Raw genomic sequence first — 19,898 nt, forward strand, 5'->3', positions numbered from 1 at the left:
GAGGTCGGAAAAAAACTAGCAAAAACTTTTAAAGAACACATAAAATCTTTGTCATTAGGTTATGCAGACTGACCCCCTTAACAGGTTCGCTCCTGAGCTTTTGAGCAAATTTTTGTATTAACCTATATTTCAAAAATTCTGCATAATGTTTTACTTCTTACAATAAATTTCGATTCTACAATATCAAGTATTTAAAGTATGTTAAGTTTGGATTCATATTTTTCCATGCAGCTTGCACACAAAGTTATTCTAGGCCGTGAACTGTTTTCTGCTGGTCCTATATTATATATTAATATACTATTATGAATTTTATCATCATATTTGATAAATATTGCAAATATATTGCGAAATCAAAAAAAAAAAAAAAAAAAAAAAAAAAAAAAGCTTTAACTTAAGCGTAAAATTAGCACTATTTTAGTAATATCTAAAAATAAACATCACAGACCCCACTTTTAATTTTCTTTTCTGAATATATTTTTAACCATTCTTCTTAAATTCAGTAAAATGACATTATTTTTAAATGATTTTATTGCTTGTTAAAATTTTTAATGCCAGAAAATTGATATTTTTGAGTGTAAAAAAATCAAATAATTGAACATGCGAAGTAATTTGAAAATTTTTGGTTGTCACAAATTTTAATGTGTCTATTCAAGATTAAGTAAGACTGTGTTTGTTCCCATAATTTATTTGAATAGAAAATATTGGAGGAAAAAACTCTGATGTTTTGGAGGTCCGTGTTTGCTCTGCACCTATTTTGTAATGTTTAATGGACTTTTGAGCTTGAATACTGTTCATTATCTCCATATATTCCACTTAAAAACTGATTTATGTGTAAGACATATTTACAGTGCAAAAAGGTCAAACTCAATGCTCCGTAGCGCAAAAACAAGCGCATTGACCCCCATTTTTTGTTTTGATTTTTAATTAAGCTATATGTGTAGATTCTAAGAATATACTTGATAAAAAATTCTCATTACTTTTGATGACAGGATCCAAACTCCTTAAGTTTAACAATCCATAATTCAAACGCTGATATGCCTGCCATAAAATAGGAGGGATAAATCAAAATAAATTTCAAGATAAATGCAAAATATCAACACTGTATGTATAACAATAAAAAAAAGAAAGTTGGATGGAGGGTTTTTCTAACGAAATTTTCCCTTGCAATTCAGCATGGCTTTCTCCTGTGGTAAATAAACACCAATCATGGTAACGTGACTAGGAGAAGCCACGCTGATTGGCTGTAAATTTAGACAATCGTGACATAGATTAAAAAAGACAATTGATCCCAGGATAAATAGTCTTTAAAAAACACAAAAAACACAGCAATTACCAAAATGCAATCATGTCACATAACGAATATTATAAAAAATAAAACAGATACTTATTCTTTCTCTCACATAAAGGATATTAATATTTGTAAATACTAATGATTTATTTGATACTCTTAATAAAACATGCTATGAGTTTTCAAATAGTAAGTCAATGGTTATGTCTCGACAAGAATGGTTTTAGAAAAGAAAGCCAAAGAGGTTTTAATTGACTCATTAATAAAACATTTGCATTGCAAAGATTTAAAACATGCTAAATTTCTGATTCGAACAGGTTGTTCAAAAGTAGGAGTTTATGGAAGTAACTGTAGCACACCTTGTCCAATCAATTGTCAAGATGGGAGTTGTAACATTGTCAACGGATCATGCCTGGGGTGTGCGCCTGGATACATCGGACAAAATTGCAAAGACGGTACGAGAATTGCGATAACGAACATGTGTAGTATAACATTATATTAATGCATAATTAATTAAAAAAATATATTTGAAAAAAAACAGAATGTGTATGGGGTCGCCACGGCACAGATTGTAAAAGACATTGCTCAGGACATTGTAAAGGAAACATTTCATGTAACCATGTGACCGGAATTTGTGATGGAGGGTGTGCAGCTGGATGGATGGGGAAGCAGTGCGATCAACGTAAATATTATAGGAAAAGTTCCCCACTCCTTCATTCAATAGCCAATGTTTCCTTAGTATTTTTTCTCATGCGCGGATCTAAAGGGGATTGGGGGACCCACTAAAATTTGCAGAGTTTTAAAAAGTATATATATACTGAAGCAAATAAAAAATTACTTTGGACCCTCCCTAGAAAACGTGGACCCCACCATCACAACCACGAAATAGGAAAATGGATTTCCCCCTTTTTTTGCTTAAGAAATTTTTGGGTTAGAATTTTTTTTTACTGGGATGGAACCCGCCCCCCCCCTCCCGGGGGGGGGGGGATTCTTGGATCCGCGCCTGTTTCGGTCTTAGAAATTTCGTTATTATTCAATTTAAAATGGGAATTTTTTATTTAAATGTTTAAACTTCAGCAATATTTGAACTTTGGTTGTATTTGCAATGATACCAGTAAGGAAAAACTCATATATACCTATTACATGTAACACGCGCACATTGATGAAAAAATGTATAATTTGCACATATTTAAAAATAAGATAAATAATATTTCTTGTTTCAATCGATACTTACATGAAAAGAACATTTCAACTTTTAATATAAATACTGTACAAAAACAAAGGGAAAAGGTAATAAAACCACTGATTCTACAGATATGTCATAAAGCTTTTTCCAATATATATATATATATATATATATATATATATATATATATATATATATATATATATATATATATATATATATATATATATAAAAGCACTTCTGCATATTTTATCTGTATGACAAAGATTTCGAAATGTTTAAATTAATCTCTGAATAAACCCATCATAGAATGTAACAATGGAACCTTTGGTCCTGGATGTATTCATAACTGCAGTGGACACTGTTTGAATGGCACCTATTGCGAAAGAGAATATGGTTTTTGTGAAATGGGTTGTAATGCCGGATACGCTGGAAATCTCTGTTATGAATGTAAGTATTTGTTTTCAAATTTAGGGGTTCTTTTTGTGTTTGGTTTACGGTTTTTATTTTTTTTAACAGATTGTCTCAAGGGATTCTTCGGACAAAAGTGCGAGGAACATTGTAGTACAAATTGTATCAATAGAATATGTGACCATATAACTGGGGCCTGTGTCAAAGGATGTTTAAAAGGTTACACCGGAATGAGATGTTCCAACTGTAAGAAAATTAAAAGATAATTAATTATGTCTTTAATTTTAATTCATGCAAATTCTTTTCGAAGTTTATTGTTTTAAAAATATGTTTAAAAAAGAATGTTATTGATAATTCTACAACAGTTATTGTCGAGATCAAAGGAATGTCGCGGACATTTTTCTCCAATAAATCACGAACGTCATCCAAAAAAAAAATCAGATCAGAAACACATTTCAAAACTGTACAGTTTAAATGAATATCTGAGTTTAAAGTCTAAAACTTATTGAGACTATATCGATTTGTCGTCTTCCGCAGTCTAAATTTTGTGTATTGCCTGAAGCAGCTACTAAATGTCGGTTTTTACAGCTAAATGAAGCTTTTCTAAGGACCTCCCCACAACACTTATACTCCGTGATTTAATTGATTAAGCAATAATACAGACAACTGATTTTGTTATTTTTCCTTCATAAAATTATTTAATATATGTTACAAAAATATTTATAAATAATAAAAGGATATTATTAATCCAACGAAAGCTCAAATCGTCTGCATTCGATTGCAGTCGATACAGCTAAATGAAGCTGTAGATACACAAATGTAGATACAAAATTAAACAAACAAATTTACCGTCTCTTGGTAAGATCAGCCGAATTTTAGAGCTGTTAGTAAAATAGAAATAAAGTCCTGTTGTCGTGAATGATGCAGGATAACCTCCTCGGTCTCGAAATGCTGTTTGGGTTATAAAAGCCTCGGCTTTTGTATTTCAAACGACATTTCTCGACCTCAGAGGTTATCCTGCAAAATTCACGAAAACGCAGACTTTATTTCTTAAATGTATTGTTCTTGACTGTGTTGACTATGTCTTCTCTTTCAGTATGTCAAAATGGGCATTTTGGTGAAAACTGCTCTTATCTTTGTCCACCAAAATGCAACCAAACATGTCACCATGTACTCGGATCATGCCTTGAAGGTTGGTGGACCTTTCCTGAACCTTTATTTATTTATTCACTTGAGAATTAATCTTACCTCGGGAAATTTATAATCTTTGTACTCAGGCATTGTTTTGAGAATTATCATTTAATATTTATAATCAATTATAATTTTTAAAATACTGTAAAGGACATTCAGTTAAATACTTTTCTATTGAATCATGAATGAAATAATTGCTTTCTCATATAGAAGTTAAGTACGCTGTTACTTCTAAATATTCAAGTGAATTTAAAAAATGCATTCATTTGATGGAAGGCAATAAAAAAAAGTTAAAACCTGTTTTTATAGGTTATAATTTTATATAATTTTTATTGTCAAACTTAATTTTTTCAATACGATTGTAAAAAGCAATTTTACGAACATCAAACCTATACCAGTTCCTCAAAAATCAAAAACATGTACATGTGTATAAATATAACATGTATAACAATAAAAGAACATAAATAATGTGTCAAAAACAATTGAACCATACCAATTTTTTTTTTATTATTGACATAATCAAAGCAGTACATTCATAGATTTTTTTGTTAATTTGAATTAAAGTTTAAATTCACTTCATTAATCATGAATGATGTCGATGTTAGAATTTGTTATTTCTTTTTTCAAGAAGAAAAGACAGATCCTCAAGTGTCAGAAAAAAATCATTCCGTGAATGCTTTAACTTTGGTTGGAGTTTTAAGTGCATGCGCTGCTGCTATTATCATTTTTGCACTGGCTGTCATTTTTGTAAGGTAAACAAAGAAAATATAGTTAAATTTCTTAAATAAATATTTTTTCATTAGATTATTTTACTCTTTGATCAATTCTTATACTAAAAAATCCACTCAAAACATGATTATTACCAAATATTGATGAATCTCTTATTACCTATAGTCTTATTTTTTGAATATTTTAAAAAAGTCAGGCTTAATGCCATTTTTGGTTTTCTTTATGTCTTGTATCAAATGATTACCTTTGACTCTTAGTGGGAATATATATTTTACACTGCTTTTAAGAATGAATATTTTTAAAGGTTAAAAAGGAAATCATCAATAAAATCCACGAAAAGGATGACGATTTCACTGAAGGAAACAAGTTCTACAATAGAATTAATACCAAGAAACCTGGTGACAAAACGTACACACAAATGTCTTATAATCAGTTGAATATAAAACGCATTTTCACTGTTTCCAGTTCAAAGCTATATTATTCCCAAAACAACATTAATTCGTATTTTTATTCCATAAATATATCGTCCTTGAGAAAAGTAGTTTTTTTCTTTTCAAAAATGTTGAGGGTTGTTTGCAGTCCCAAATGTAATATAACCTTTTATAATATTTGTTATGAACTTACTTTAGAAAACAGCAACATACATGTACCTAATGTCCAAAACCGAGTGGATATTATTCATGACACAGCGAAAAAAGGGCGTCCAACTAACAAAACTATACCCGTGAGGAATTTACATACAGTTATAGCCAAAATGTCTGCAGCCGAGAACGCAGGATTCAAACATGAGTACCATGTATTACAATTAGATATACTTTATATTCGCTATATAACATATGTGATGTCATGATAATGTATGAACTGGTGCAATTAGAATCCGTGAAATTTAAATGCATAAAGAATAACTCATAAATAGTTTTTGACGATTCGACAAAGGATGACTGCACTTAAGGACATGCGACAAAATGAACTTTTAAATCAAAAATATTTCTCTTTTCATCGCAAGGATGGTCAACATCCTATCTACAACTTTATGTAATTACGTTTAATAATAGTGTGTATTTCCGAAGTTCGAATCTGTTTTCAAAGGCAGTGGTCATCACAATTTCTTGAATCTCCGTTCGATAATGTAGACGCAAACTTTTTTACTGACTTTTATACATAGTCAGCGCATGTTCGTCTATCGTTCTACGTTTAACAGTAGTTGTATATTTGCATAAATAACAATGTGTCAAAAGGAGATCAATAGGCAAACATGCGCTCATGGTTAAAAAGAGAAAAAAAACTGCTTCTTCTAACATTCGCTCTCCCTGTTGTAACCAAGGATTGTGACATGTTGAATATTATTTGCCACGTGATTTCTTAGCTCAGGTAACTTTGTGAATACTAAATTCAGTCACGTGACTTGTAAGGTAGCATGTTTTGTGCTAACTAGGACATTGTGTTCGAACACGTTAAGTCATCTGGCATTGATATAAAATCGGCTTTAATTACATTGACGTGCTCATATTGTTAATTTCGTTTTGAAACCTTTGTCAGAAGTGTATTTGTGCCATAGAGAATGGAGAGGGAGATTGTAAAGAGTGATCACGTTCTTTTTTCTAAACATGTTATTGTTATTTATCAAGTCTTATTTTAAACACAGTCTTACAATGTTAGCTACACCTCTCATGCATATCTAATGTTCAATCAAGGGCAAGTAAGTGTAAATTCACTATATTTGGAGAACAGTAAGGAAAAAAAACATTGAATCATTTTATTGTATCACAGTCTAAAATCATTTAAAGATTTAAATATGGTTCCAAATTGAGAGGATTCTTTCAAAAACATACAAAAGTGAAATAAGGTTTAGATATAAAAGCATCGGAAGCAACCGAAAAAGACCAAAAAACAGGCGTTAAGTGTAGTCATCATTTCGTGGTGTATGTAATATAAATTCAGATGTATATAATGAATGATTTTTTAATGCAGTCTTCTGTGTCTTTATTTTATAAAGAGAATCTCGCAAAGTAATTTTTAAAATTATTCCTTGAATTGACAGGAAATTCCAAAAGGCGAACTTTTTCAATGTGAAGAAGCTAAGAAGCCAGGCAATAAACCGAAAAATAGATACACAACTACTTTTCCATGTGAGTACATGAAATAAAATTACTTAGTTTAGAATTTGATTTTTTCTTGCCTTGAAACGAATAATATATATATATATATATATATATATAAACCAGACGATCACTCCCGAGTTGTTTTGAAAACTGCCTCCACACAAGAAGGTGACTACATCAACGCAAATTATATGGAGGTAAGAGTGCATTTTCATCAATTCACATGCATATACATTTTTATTCCATACGCACAGATATGTCCCATAAGAATATCGTTGTGTTGTATAAGGAAAATTAATTTAAATCTTAAATATCAATAACATATGTTATCATATTACATCATTGATATGAATTAAGGTAAAACAAAAATTTTTGTTATACTTTTATTCACTTAAATATTGTAAAGAAAACTTGAAATTCTGCAATATTTTTTTTTTCAGTACTAGTAATGCAGGGTGTGCCATTTTGCGTAATACGTATTGTAGAATATTATTTTCTGTTACTTTTTTTGCTCTTCTACATAAAAATTATAGCAATTTACAATTTCATATTTAGTTCCTGACATCTTTTTACAATATGTTTATATTACGTTAGAGATGACCATAACATAACTTCCTCCTAACCAGTATTTACTTTTTTAATGACGGATTTCCTTATACCTGTTATAAGCAAGATTCACTGTACATTTTTTACCAGCTACTATTATTAACATATTCCGTTAAATTTGTCATAAATCATATTATATTTCTTTAAAAAAAATGACATATTTTTGAAAATAGAATCCTACCGGTAAAAGATCCTACATTGCAACCCAAGGTATGTCCGAAAAGCTGTTATTAATCACGTTTCTACAGTAAAACATGATTACACAGATACACAATAAAGTTTTTTAATCAGTTACATATTATTCTAGGTCCCAAACAAAAGACAATCGGTGACTTTTGGAAAATGGTGTGGCAGGAGGATGTTTTCGTCATTGTCTGCTTGACCAACCTAAAAGAAGGAGGAAAGGTGGTGATTTACTGACCAGTCTAAAAATTCTTTTGTTACTTCCAGTCGCTCATAGTTCAAATTTGGTGTTGGCTATTCAACATCCCTTACATATGCCACATCAGTCTCTTTATCCAAATTGTGGTGTTCTACAAGAAGTATCGACAATAACTGAGCTATTTTTATTGCCATGCAATTGCCCTTAAGTAGAGCACACATTATATTTTTAAAAATTTGCAAAACATTGACCATGTCAGACAGTGAAGGATCACCTTTCAAAGAGAAAGACGGCAACAAGAAAAGAAATTGATAACCTACCTGTAAAGTCTTTGACATGCAAAACAAATATTGTTCAAACTCAAAATCTTTTGTTGACAAGGCGTGGGAAATTTTAGATGCGTAAACGTGGTACGAATTATCAATGTTGCAACAAAAAGTTGGGAGGTCGTGTGGGCTTTTCATAAATATTTTCATTTGAATTAAAGATAAACATTGTTTTTGAAAAAAAGGAAATTCACCTCCTCCCCAAAGCCTTAATAATACTCGATATTATGTTGAAGATTAAACAAGATAAAAGATATGTACTGAATGTTTCCTTTTGGACAGTATTTTGTCGCATAACATGTACCTGTGATATTTCAACTTGTTTGAATCTTTTGTTTCAAAGTCTTGAAAAAAAATATTCTTTTAGAACAAATGTGCCCAATATTGGCCAGCTATTTACGATAAAATCCAGACTGGGTCCATCAACATAAGACACCTGGAAGAGAGAATATATGCTAATTATACAATACGACGATTTAAAGTACAAAACAATTTGGTAAGAAAAAAATATCACTAAGAAAAATTATATAAGTTAAATGAAACTCAATATAAGAAACCTTACATTCTATAATGAACTACTATTATATTTGAAATTGTATACATGATAAAAATATTAATTGACAAATTACATTCTACAAAAAGGATTGTCCTCAACGGTCTAAGCCATATGTATCAGAAAGTAGGGTCCCTTATTAGTGTGGTAGTCAGTATAAACTGAGTCTGACGACTACTAAAGTACAAAGACTGAATGTGTTTTCTTTCGGAAGAAGGGGTACATATAGTTAAAAAACTATCAATAATCTTTAGCTAACATTAATATTTTACAGACTGTCTTACCCACTCAAATTATCTAAGGCAGACAAAATTACCAATTCTGGCAGGGACATGCTTTCCACCCAACCCCAACTACCATTTACAATGCACAGTAAATACTTTAATGAATAAAAATCCAAACCACTTACCCTTTTGTGTTTTTCTGATGCTTTCAGACATCCTTAAAGATATGTTTCCTCTCTATGGCGGTAAAGCATCATGAAAATACTGCTTAGAGTGTAAGTCGACCTCAGAAGTCTTCTTTGATTTAGTCTGATTTACCTTTCATTTTTTCTTCTTTATCTGCAGTCCTCACAGTTCACTTGAAGCAAGGAATGACAGGACATCAGAAATAATAAAGTCCAATGAAAAATCCATGTCTATGCACACTCCTTTTATATACCCCCGATCCATCGTACCGATGCGCATGTTCATGACGATTATTAAATGAATAAGACTAGTTTAGATATTAAAACTATAGCATGATGTGTAAATATTTCTAATGCCTATTAATAAATTTCATTTGTAAATGTCATGTACTTTGAAATGTCATTTCGGCCAGATTGATATTTGATCATTTTATTTGAGGTACACCATAGAAAACATGATATTTTTTTAATTTTTCAATTAAATGAAATATGGAGGCCTTTGATGAATTATTGATAAAATTACTACAAGAAAACTTTTTTGGTAAAATATTGACAAGAATAAGATTTAAATATACTTAATTGTGCACAGAGTACTGACCTACAGCACATAACAAAAAGGGGTTTCATTATAAAGAAAGCGGGTAATATTTCCAAATGAAATTAGTTGTTTAATCATTATTCGATTAAAAATCATTAACCGCCATACCACATGTAAAATTAAATATCGTCAGCGCAAAGCGGAGCATTCCCTTGCAAAAGAGAATATATATAAATCAAGGCAGCATTTGCCATCGATACAGATGCAAATTACGTCACTTCCGTTTCGCACAAGGAAATCTAATACATACACAAAAACACACACACACACACAAGCACGTTTTATATATGTATCCCTTCCATCTCCGTTGTGATGGGAGAATTAGCTGCCTTTTTTTTTTTTTTGAGCATGTAGCCATTTAAAATGAGCAATATTTAACAAACCAAAGGATAAGAAAAATTGTTCATCTTTGCGCGTTATAAGATTTGAAAATGAATGATGTAGCTAAAATTAATAAACATTAAACAGAACATTATTATTAGATACGCAGTTTTCTTTTTTTTAGGCCCATTTCTTTATAATAGCATAATTCATGCAAATAATTAATAAAGTGATTTTGATGACACAATTGTGATAACAGTGGTAATGAAACAAATATTATTTTCGTTGTTTACGCAAATAAATATCATTTTGTTTTAGAGGTAATACATATAATCTAGTTTTTATCCCATTTATGAAAGAGAAAACTTTTTATGTAAAATAGCTAGCACTTCGAGTTTTTTTTTTTTTTTTTTTTTTTTTTTTTTTTTTTTTTTTTTTTTTTTGCTCTTTTAAAATCTGAAAAAAAAAAAGTGAAACTGCTTAGTTTTAGTTCAAAATGCAAAAAATTACATTTTCACTCGTATCTTAAATGACGTAATATTCTGCCTAGTCAATGCATTATGTCGTCATAAACTGGTCATTTTCCCATATCCTGAAAATTTATACAGAATCTGCCAAACTTATAAGCTATTTTCAGCATTTTTTTTGAAGCGCCAGATCTAATCTAGTATTTGCAATTTTATAAAGATGGGACTGCTACTGAAAAGTAAAAAAAAGTTTTAATATTTGGATCGAGGGATGCGTTCGTATCGCCTTTCGAAAATATTCTATGAAACCTGTTTTCTTAATTCAAGACTAGACTTTGACCCTTGCGTGCACGGGTTGACATTGTTATGAATGCATCCATGTGCATGTTATCGGACATTTACAAAATAGATACATCGACACATTCATAGTGTAAGGTATTTTTGAAATAAACAATGAATGTGAATATAATTCTGTTTTTTTGTGTGTGTGTGTTTGTTTGTTTTGTTTTTTGTTTTTTTTTTTAAATTGTTGCGTAACGGCGTAGCGCAGAATGGGTTTGACCACCAGTTAGCTATAAATCAAGTCTTGAGTTCGAATCACGCCGGACCTTACATAAATTTCACTCTTCCAAACAAATTTAATAAAAGAAATGGATGTTCATTGAAAATATGACAACAGCAAAGAGTTGAGCACACTGGTGATAAATATCAAGCAAAGTAATGAAAATAAAGAAATGTGCTAAGCTGGTATTTTTACACAATCAGTTATTAAAGTAAAGATGTAAAAATTTTTGTAACAATTTTAACACTGCAGGTCTCAACTTGTTCAAAATATGACCTCAACAATAAAAGAGTTAAGCACGGCTAATACATATACATTTTATATACACAGGTAATAGACAGGTATATAATCTGTAAAAGACTGTCTGTTTTGATAAAAATTAATGTAATATCCTTGAATTAGTACATAGAAAAAGTAATAAAAATAGAAGCTTAATTGAGAAAAAATAAAAAACAAATTGGTAATCTTCAAGTACCAATGAAGTTTAAAATATATAAAACAAAAGACAGTATTCTTCCGATTTATCGGTATTAAAGGCCAAAAATTCGAGTCTATAATTTTAATATAGTAGTTATTGTAATTTTTGGCGGAAAAAGAATGCCTACTTCACTAAGATGTGATTCTAACTGGAGTTGTAACACCCCCCCCCCCTTCAGTTCCCCTCAAAAAAGCATAAAAGAAAGGAGGGATAAAATAAATCGGGTAGTTACATTAATGTTGCTCCTACGATCATGAGCTTTTTGCCTCCGTTGAGATGGCCAGAAATATAATTAACATATAATAAATGTGTCTCCGAGATGGCGAATGATTACCCACGTGGCCACAATATCACATTTGTATGGATATAAACTCAGAAACGATTACGATAATACAAACATAGGCGTCAGAAGCAAATTGAAAGTCGGGTGGCTATTTGAAAGTTGGGGGGGGGGGCTTAACCAACGAAAAAAGGTAAGCCCCAATTTTCAATGCCTATATTATGTCTATCTTTGCAAAAAAAGACCCCTATGACAAATACGACGTGTAAATTTTCATTGGAAATTTGCTATATATTCTGTTCATATATATTACTGATTTCTTATTAGAGAAATTATACAATAACTAATATATCTACTTAGTATTTACTTTTGTCTTCTCTGATTTGAACACACTCTCGACCAACGGCTCATACATTCGTGTGTGAGAGAGAAACGAACGACAACTCTGCAAGGGAGATTGATTTGAACACCGTGATTTAGCGTGAATGTAATGCGCACGCGCAAGATTGTAAAATCCAAAAAATCCAGATGATTTCCGGAATTTTTTGAGGAATTTTCGTTGATTATTTATTAGCGAAGCTTAATTGAGAAAAAATAAAAACAAACTGGTAATCTTCAAGTACCAATGATGTTTAAAATATATCAAACAAAAGACAGTACTCTTCTGATTTATTGGTATTAAAGGCCAAAAATTCGAGTCTATTATTTTAATATAGTAGTATAGATATTGTAATTTTAGAAAGCCAGTTTTTCCAGAAGTACCTGAGTTTTCGGAGTAAACTATTTTTTATAGGAAATGAAAGCACAAAGTCTCTACTTTATATTTATGTTTGAGTTTAGTCAATACATTGGTGTATCTACGGGGTCATTTTATGCACAAAGTTAACCTCGCTCTAAAAAAAAAATTGTTTTCTACAAAATACGCGACCAAATCAGCAAAGTCTTAGGAAATGGAAAGGCTAGAATAGTTGTCTGATTTTATCAAAATACCGTTTAAAAAGAAAGAAACTTAACAATTGAGAAAAAGAAAAAACCTCTTATCGAGTTAAACACTTCAGTTCTGGTCTCTTTAACGTCGTGCGTACACCTACTGTCATTCTATATCCACAGGTCACAGTGCCTCAGTGTTTTTGAAAGGTCTAAAAATGTATATTTCTCTAGAAACAATGATCAAGGATACTGAAGTAGTAAAATCTTTACTCACATTGGAATTAAATGCAAATAATGCATTTAATAGATATATTTCTTCTTCTTATATTGTTATGTGAGAGAAGGAGATGTCTTGAAAAGCTACATTTCTCCTCTCCCTTACATTCTCTCTACAACAGAAAAAGTATTTGTGAACTACCTCTAACTCTACACAAACCCCCACCCCAAAAATAAGGGTTTGCTTACCAAGATGTTTAGGACTTCTTATATAGCACCACCAAAATACAAAAGGGATGTATATATAACACATAATAAAACATTTTTAATTTCAGTGATATAAGAATATTTCATTGCAGAAAAATTTATCGCGACGTAGATTATACAAATTTATTTGTTAAATGACACCTTCGATATATATTACCGGTAATAAAACATAATATATTATGTCACTATTCGGCTTCCGTACTTTTTTCAACAAAACGTTTTAGTTTAGGGGCAGAACTATAAAGCTAGCTCTTTTTAAAATGGTTCCTAAATCGTATTACTTTGTTTGTATGTTGTTTAACGTCCCTCTCGAGAATTTTTCACTCATATGGAGACGCCACCACTTGCCTGTGGAGAGCTGCAAATTTTGTCCTATACTCGGCACTTACGGCCATTGAGCAGTAAGGGATCATTTTCGTGCCAACACCTACTGCGACACGGGGCCTCGGTTTATACGGTATCATCCGAAGGACCGGTCTCCACGTCCCACAGTGGGATTCGAACCTGCGACGTTACGCCGCGACTCTAGAGCAGACGCTCTAACCACTGCGCCACGCGGGCGACTCGTATTACTTTGAATGTGTATTAAAAAGAGGGAAATATTTATATTAGAATATATTCCCGATAATGCATAGAAAAGTCGTGGAAAAAATCTTTTCATTCCTGCAACCTAATAAAAGTAACAACCCTAGGTTCTGCAGGAAGCAAGAACTTGACAGCTTGTATTGAACTCGGTACAAGCTGTCAATAAATAAAACTAAAAAAAGAAGTATCTTGAAGGTCTTATTTTTTTATGATCCTTTGTGAGTAGTCATGATATAATGATTATCATTTAAACTTTCTCTTTTAAAATATATTACTTTAGGTCATTTTTAAACAAAAATAATGTGTTATTTATTGTCTACAAATATACACTCACTGTAATTTCCTTAACGATTTACAGAAGAAAAAAGACCGTGAGGTGTTGATGTTTCATTATACGAGGTGGCCAGACCACGGAGTTCCTGATCCTCTCAGTCTCGTTGTGTTTCATCGCCAGGTGATGAAAAAGTCCCCACAAAACCTAGGGAAATACACACTAGTACACTGCAGGTTGTACTAAGATATTTGATTTGTGAAAAAAATGCAAAATTAAATCTGCAACTTTGTCTATGTAGACGTCTGTCTGGGTTGTTTTGTACCATTTGTTAATTGATTTTCTTTTAAAAGGACAATCGCTAATTAAAATACAAAGTTTAGGTCATAAATTTCTTCTGCTTATTTATTCTTCTTTAAGCATCAACGGTCTATGGATTTTTTTTTCTGTTTATTTTGTATTAAAAATATCGTTTAAGTTAATTATTCAGGCAGCAGAGTGATTCCTTTATCATCGTAATTTTTTTTTATTAAATTATATAAGCTAATTTTGATATTTAAACGTAAACAATTTTCAACATAGAATATACTGGTATCTAAAACAATATTGGAAACAATACTAGTTAGATTTCATACTTGTAATATACTTTTTGGTTTTAAATTCCCCCAATATGTCAATTTCGTCTCGTCATCATTATTCATCATTATTGACCTGTCAGACTTAGCACAGAAAATATAAAATTTTCGTCTTAATTAAAATTATAGAGAGATAATTCAAGTTGACTCTTTTAAAGATATGACGATAAAAGATATAACTTTTATGACAAAACATAGCGCCGGAATCGGGAGAACAGGAACGTACATTGCCTTAGACGCCCTCTACCGGGAAGGGGAGAGAAATGGTAAAGTTAATGTACCGATGTACGTCAGGACAATGAGAAAAGACAGAATGAACATGATACAAGGCGATGTGAGTTTTTATGTATTGCTGATGTGTATTTAAGTTTTCCTTTTATCAAAATCCTCGAAAGAAAACTTCATAGTTTATAATCCTCTTCATTAAATAATCATAATCTTCTACCATCGGTACATTATTTTATTATATTCACGGGCTTAAAGCATAATTAGTAAATTTAACAAGGAACAATTTTTTACTTTGTCAACTTCTCGCAAATGTGTCTATAAATCTATATCTAACAACTAAAACTTCCTTCATAAACAAAGAGTTTGCTGTAGGAGCCTCATTTACTTCCAATTAAAACCATGATACCCTTCTGCATGTTTCCTCATTATTTATCAGTTTTACAGTGAATAAGGACGAGTCTATTGATATGGATTATATTTATTCAGCAAATAGACATACTGTCCATTAAAGGTGAATACAATGAACAAAACTTCCTGTTAAGTAACCTGCCTTTATAGGTGAAGCTTGTCAATTGTCCTGAAATGTTTCCCTAAAATTACCCCAAATATTGTTTCCTTCTTGGTGCGTTTTCTTGACAGATCTCATCTTAAGTTTAGAAATAAACGCCGAATTATATTCGTGTGTTTTCTAATCGGTTCACTATTGTCAAATAAAATCATTTCCCTGTCCATATATACTATAAACTGAAATGTTTTAAATTACCTTTAGATCTACTAAAGCTTATCAAAACATAATGTATATGTGCGCAGGCTTCCTTTATAGCTACATATAACGAATATCAAGTTTAAAATATATTGGTTAACAAGTTCTTTATAAAGACATGGATCTTTTTATGATCATTAAATAAAGAAATGTGCATAATGTACACGTAAAGTGTGCATAGAGTGCCGGTTGAATAATAATTTGGATGCAGCTATCAATAATTCCCTTACTCATGTAAATGATGTGAAACTTTTCCACAGCCGTATTTTACATGCTGGATATTTAATGTAATTAAAAAAGAATTACCATTTTTATTCCTAATACTCGTATAACAATGTCCATATTGTTAGTTGATTCCAGACACTGAAATGGATTCATGGAGTTATTTGATAAGAAATTCATCCTTTTATCACCACAATGAAAAAGATGTAGGTAATAAATATTGTTTGAAATTCTCTTAATATTATCCTCTTATCTTAGGACCAGTATAAGGCAGTTTACCTAGTTCTTTGTGAATCGTTCAATGGGAAGTCCAGATGCCTAACAACAGAGTCATTTTTACGAGATCTACAAGAACAGTCTTGTTATAGCAACTGTCGAGATGTTGCAGGAAAATCGTCTTTTTCATCAGAGCTTCAGGTGGTTACTTACTGACTTCTCTGACTTTCGGATCCGTTATCTGTAAATCGTAAAATACTTAAATTTAATTGTTTAATGAAATCAATTTAGAAAAATGATTTTTGAAACAAGAAAGGTATAATCTGAATAAGTGAACAACTATATTTTGAATATTGCCTGTTAATAAGTAGAATTGTATAGGCCTACACTAAAAAAGGTAGCAATCTGAGTCATTATTATTGTTCTTAGGAATTACTATCTCTGCGCAAAGAGTATACAGAAAAGGACTATGAATCTGGAAGAAAATACATGACTGCAAACAACACTGAAGAAGTCCTTCCAGGTATACAATATAATAAACAAACCATATTGCACAAATTATGTACAAAGCATACAATATTACTCAAAGTATATTAACTGTTTTTTTTAATGTTTCGTGAGTAGTGTAATAATGGAGTAAATAGTTCAAAGGTGAATTCAATTAGAAGCAATTATTATGAATATATGCAAAGTCTATCGTTGTTTTATCATATTCGTGGTTTAAATTTCAGTGGAAGAATTTCTTTGCTATCTGTCATATACAAAGGGACGCAACAACTACTATAACGCTGTTCTACTTCAGGTCCGACTTCTAATTGTTTGGAACTAAATTGTTTAATTATAATTTTTATTATACTATATAATTTAAGTTCTAAAGTTTACTTACCTAATATACATAATCTTCATTGTCCTTTTCAGAACTTAATGCAACAATCATATATATTAAAAACGTTTGACCTTTTCATTCGAATTTTGATAAGTGGGTTGAATGAAAAAGAAAGAAACATCTACATTTCTTTAAGTTTAAACTTTTAACTTTCAGTCCTTCACAGAAAACGACAGTCTTATCAGCGCTCAGTACCCACTTCCTGATTACACTGAAGATTTTCTCAGACTCATCAGAGATTTTGATGCTCGTGTTGTGGTTTTCATGTGTCCACTAAAGGACTTGAAATCCGTAGGACACATTGAAAAATATATATAATAGTGTTTCTTAAATTATGTAAAACAAACAGAGAGCAACATATATTTTTTAATCCTTTTTTTTTTTTTTTTTTTTTTTTGTCAAATATATAAGACCTTTATGATACTTTTGTGACAAGAATCTAAAATGTATAGTAACAACTTCTTTCTAGGTAATAATTTCTCAAAGAGTCCTTTGAAATACAATGTTTGATACTAAAAAAAAGCACTAATTAGTTTAATAATTTGACTTCAGTCATTACTTTGGCTTCCATATAAATCTGAACACAAAACCGTTGGGAGTTTCTCAATCAAACTTTCATCTTCAACAAACTCTACAAATTTTACGTCGAGAAATATAATTCTACAGTCAGAGGTGAGCTGTGTGAATAATGTCTCCAAATTTAATTCTCACAATTTTGAAATATTTATTTGATTTATTCAATGGCGTTTTTCTGTAGGGATTAAGAACCATGGCAACCACAGTTCTAGAATGCAAGGCATGGAAGGAAAACAGGATGATAAATGACAAACGAGCCTTACTGGACTTAGTCAAGGAAACAAAGGCTACAAAACTCAAGCAAAAAGAAGGGAAAATTCTTATTCTATCCAGGTACACGTATCTTTGGGTAATATTCAATCTTTTGCATAAAATACAGCAATAATATGTGCATTAGGATCATGTGGTTTGGTAACATAAAAAGATAGGGCTTATTTATTCTTTAAAATTAGAAGATTTTACAGTAAGTCATGTTTATAGCGAAGTGCAAGAGACGACAAAGTTTACTTTACAAGACGTTTTATGACCTTTGAATCATTTCGATTTAAGCGTGGTTTTATTCTAAGTGTGTTCGTTATATGCGTGTTTAATTGATTGACATGGCGTTTATACCACACTATTTAAAATGCTAATGGTTGACAATAACGTGATGTGTTAGATGTTGTTCCACTTTGACAGTGATGGTGCCACACGTTGTGGAGCGTTCTGTGTGGTTTATAACGCTCTAGAACAACTATCTATGGATCAGGAGGTGGACATCTTCACTATCACACGGCAATTTCAAGTTCGTAGACCCGAGTTTGTGTCTACCTTGGTATGTATAATTAACCATTCCTGTATGGAAAATCATTAAGGACCATTGGTTAATATTTATCAATACCTAATTTGAACTGACCAACAAAATGAATAATCATTCTGCTTCTTAATAACGTTATATGTACCCGGGAACATTTCAATTTCTAAAGGCATGTTTAAACCTCAGGTTAGTAAAAAATTGAAAAAAAAATGGTTTCATTTTTTACACTTTGCCTATTACAGCATTATAATGCAGAAGACAATTAAATATGTAGTTATATGCACATCCCGAACTCCGTTTGAAAAAAAAAAAACCACCTGTAAATATAATGAATTCATACCATCAGGCCTCGTACATTGTGTATGTCGTGACATAATACCCTTTTTCATACTTATTCAGAGGATGTAATTTATGGCAGAACTGATAGTTTATACGTTTGACCTTGATGTACCGAGTGCACATCTTTCCAATGCTTTTTTATATCTTAATTTCTTGATTAATTGATTATAAATTTCATAAGTGATATAAAAATGCATATTAAATGTTCGAGATGATTATATATTTCGTCTAAAACTTTTTTTCAAATAAAGAAGTAAAAGAATTCTGAAGCGTTGTACATGTATGATATTCTATTCGTTTCAGGAGGAATACCAGCTTTGTCATGAAGTAGTGGCAGAATTCATACAAAATGATAGTGTGTATGCAAATTGCTAAACAAATACAAGATCTGCTTAAAAACAGATGCCTTTTTTTCAAAATAAATGTACCACTTCTTAACTTTGTGCTTGTTTCATTAATCTTCCAAAAGGAAGAATGAAATACCAAAACCCCCCGAGTACAATGATTTTTCAGTGAAGACAATAATCAGAACGATTTATGATGATTAAGAAAACTTGAATGTGCTAATTGCTTTGCTTCGTATTTATTTTGTTGGTAAATTTGCATTTTATGATTATTTCTTTTCTCTTTCTTTTTCCCTTATTTTTGGTTTAAAATGTGATTGTTTTTGTAGTAAATCGAATAAATTTGCTTGTTCATTCATTATTTTATACTTATTCAATAGATTTACTTTTATGAATTGAATGTCATGTATTGAAAGAGCAAAAAATGACAAGAACAATACACATACATGTATAAAAGACCTGCATTTTTTTTTTTAATTTCTTTACTATTCTAATATATACTTAAAGGGTAAATGTAATAAATCTTCCATTGTTTTTCTTCAGACATTTATGAAAGGGTAACATCTGTATAATTCAGGTGGATATTTGATATAATTTTACTTTTTTCTATACATCTGGTAACATACATCTATATATTTGGGAAACATGCAAAATAATTTATTATAGAAAGAATGGCGTTTGTCATCAGACTAATTATGTTTAAATGTTCTGTACTTTGATTTCAAATAGTTGACA

General features: G+C 30.9%; 2 protein-coding genes across 2 annotated transcripts in view; both read left to right on the forward strand.

Annotated features, from left to right (window-relative positions):
- LOC133193209 (multiple epidermal growth factor-like domains protein 10) overlaps positions 1 to 3,151 on the forward strand; it is a 39,387-nt gene extending 36,236 nt beyond the window's left edge. Inside the window, exons 4-6 of the mRNA XM_061329175.1 lie at positions 1,606 to 1,743; positions 1,830 to 1,970; positions 2,994 to 3,151. Coding sequence (XP_061185159.1) covers positions 1,606 to 1,743; positions 1,830 to 1,970; positions 2,994 to 3,151 — 437 coding nt within the window. The remainder of the gene's footprint in view (positions 1 to 1,605; positions 1,744 to 1,829; positions 1,971 to 2,993) is intronic.
- Positions 3,152 to 7,828: 4,677 nt separating this feature from the next.
- LOC133193210 (receptor-type tyrosine-protein phosphatase alpha-like) lies at positions 7,829 to 19,377 on the forward strand. The gene is made up of 12 exons (XM_061329177.1): positions 7,829 to 7,918; positions 8,589 to 8,717; positions 14,246 to 14,394; positions 14,992 to 15,127; positions 16,265 to 16,423; positions 16,652 to 16,745; positions 16,954 to 17,024; positions 17,265 to 17,399; positions 17,661 to 17,780; positions 17,866 to 18,017; positions 18,363 to 18,498; positions 19,123 to 19,377. The coding sequence occupies exons 1-12, from the start codon at positions 7,856 to 7,858 to the stop codon at positions 19,192 to 19,194; spliced, it is 1,416 nt and encodes a 471-aa protein (XP_061185161.1). The 5' UTR covers positions 7,829 to 7,855; the 3' UTR covers positions 19,195 to 19,377.
- The last annotated feature ends 521 nt before the right edge of the window (positions 19,378 to 19,898 follow it).

Source organism: Saccostrea echinata, unplaced genomic scaffold (genome assembly GCF_033153115.1).
Source record: "Saccostrea echinata isolate AGI-Se365-2 ecotype Australia unplaced genomic scaffold, CSIRO_AGI_Sech_v1 ptg000027l, whole genome shotgun sequence".
Classification (NCBI taxonomy): Eukaryota; Metazoa; Mollusca; class Bivalvia; order Ostreida; family Ostreidae; genus Saccostrea; species Saccostrea echinata.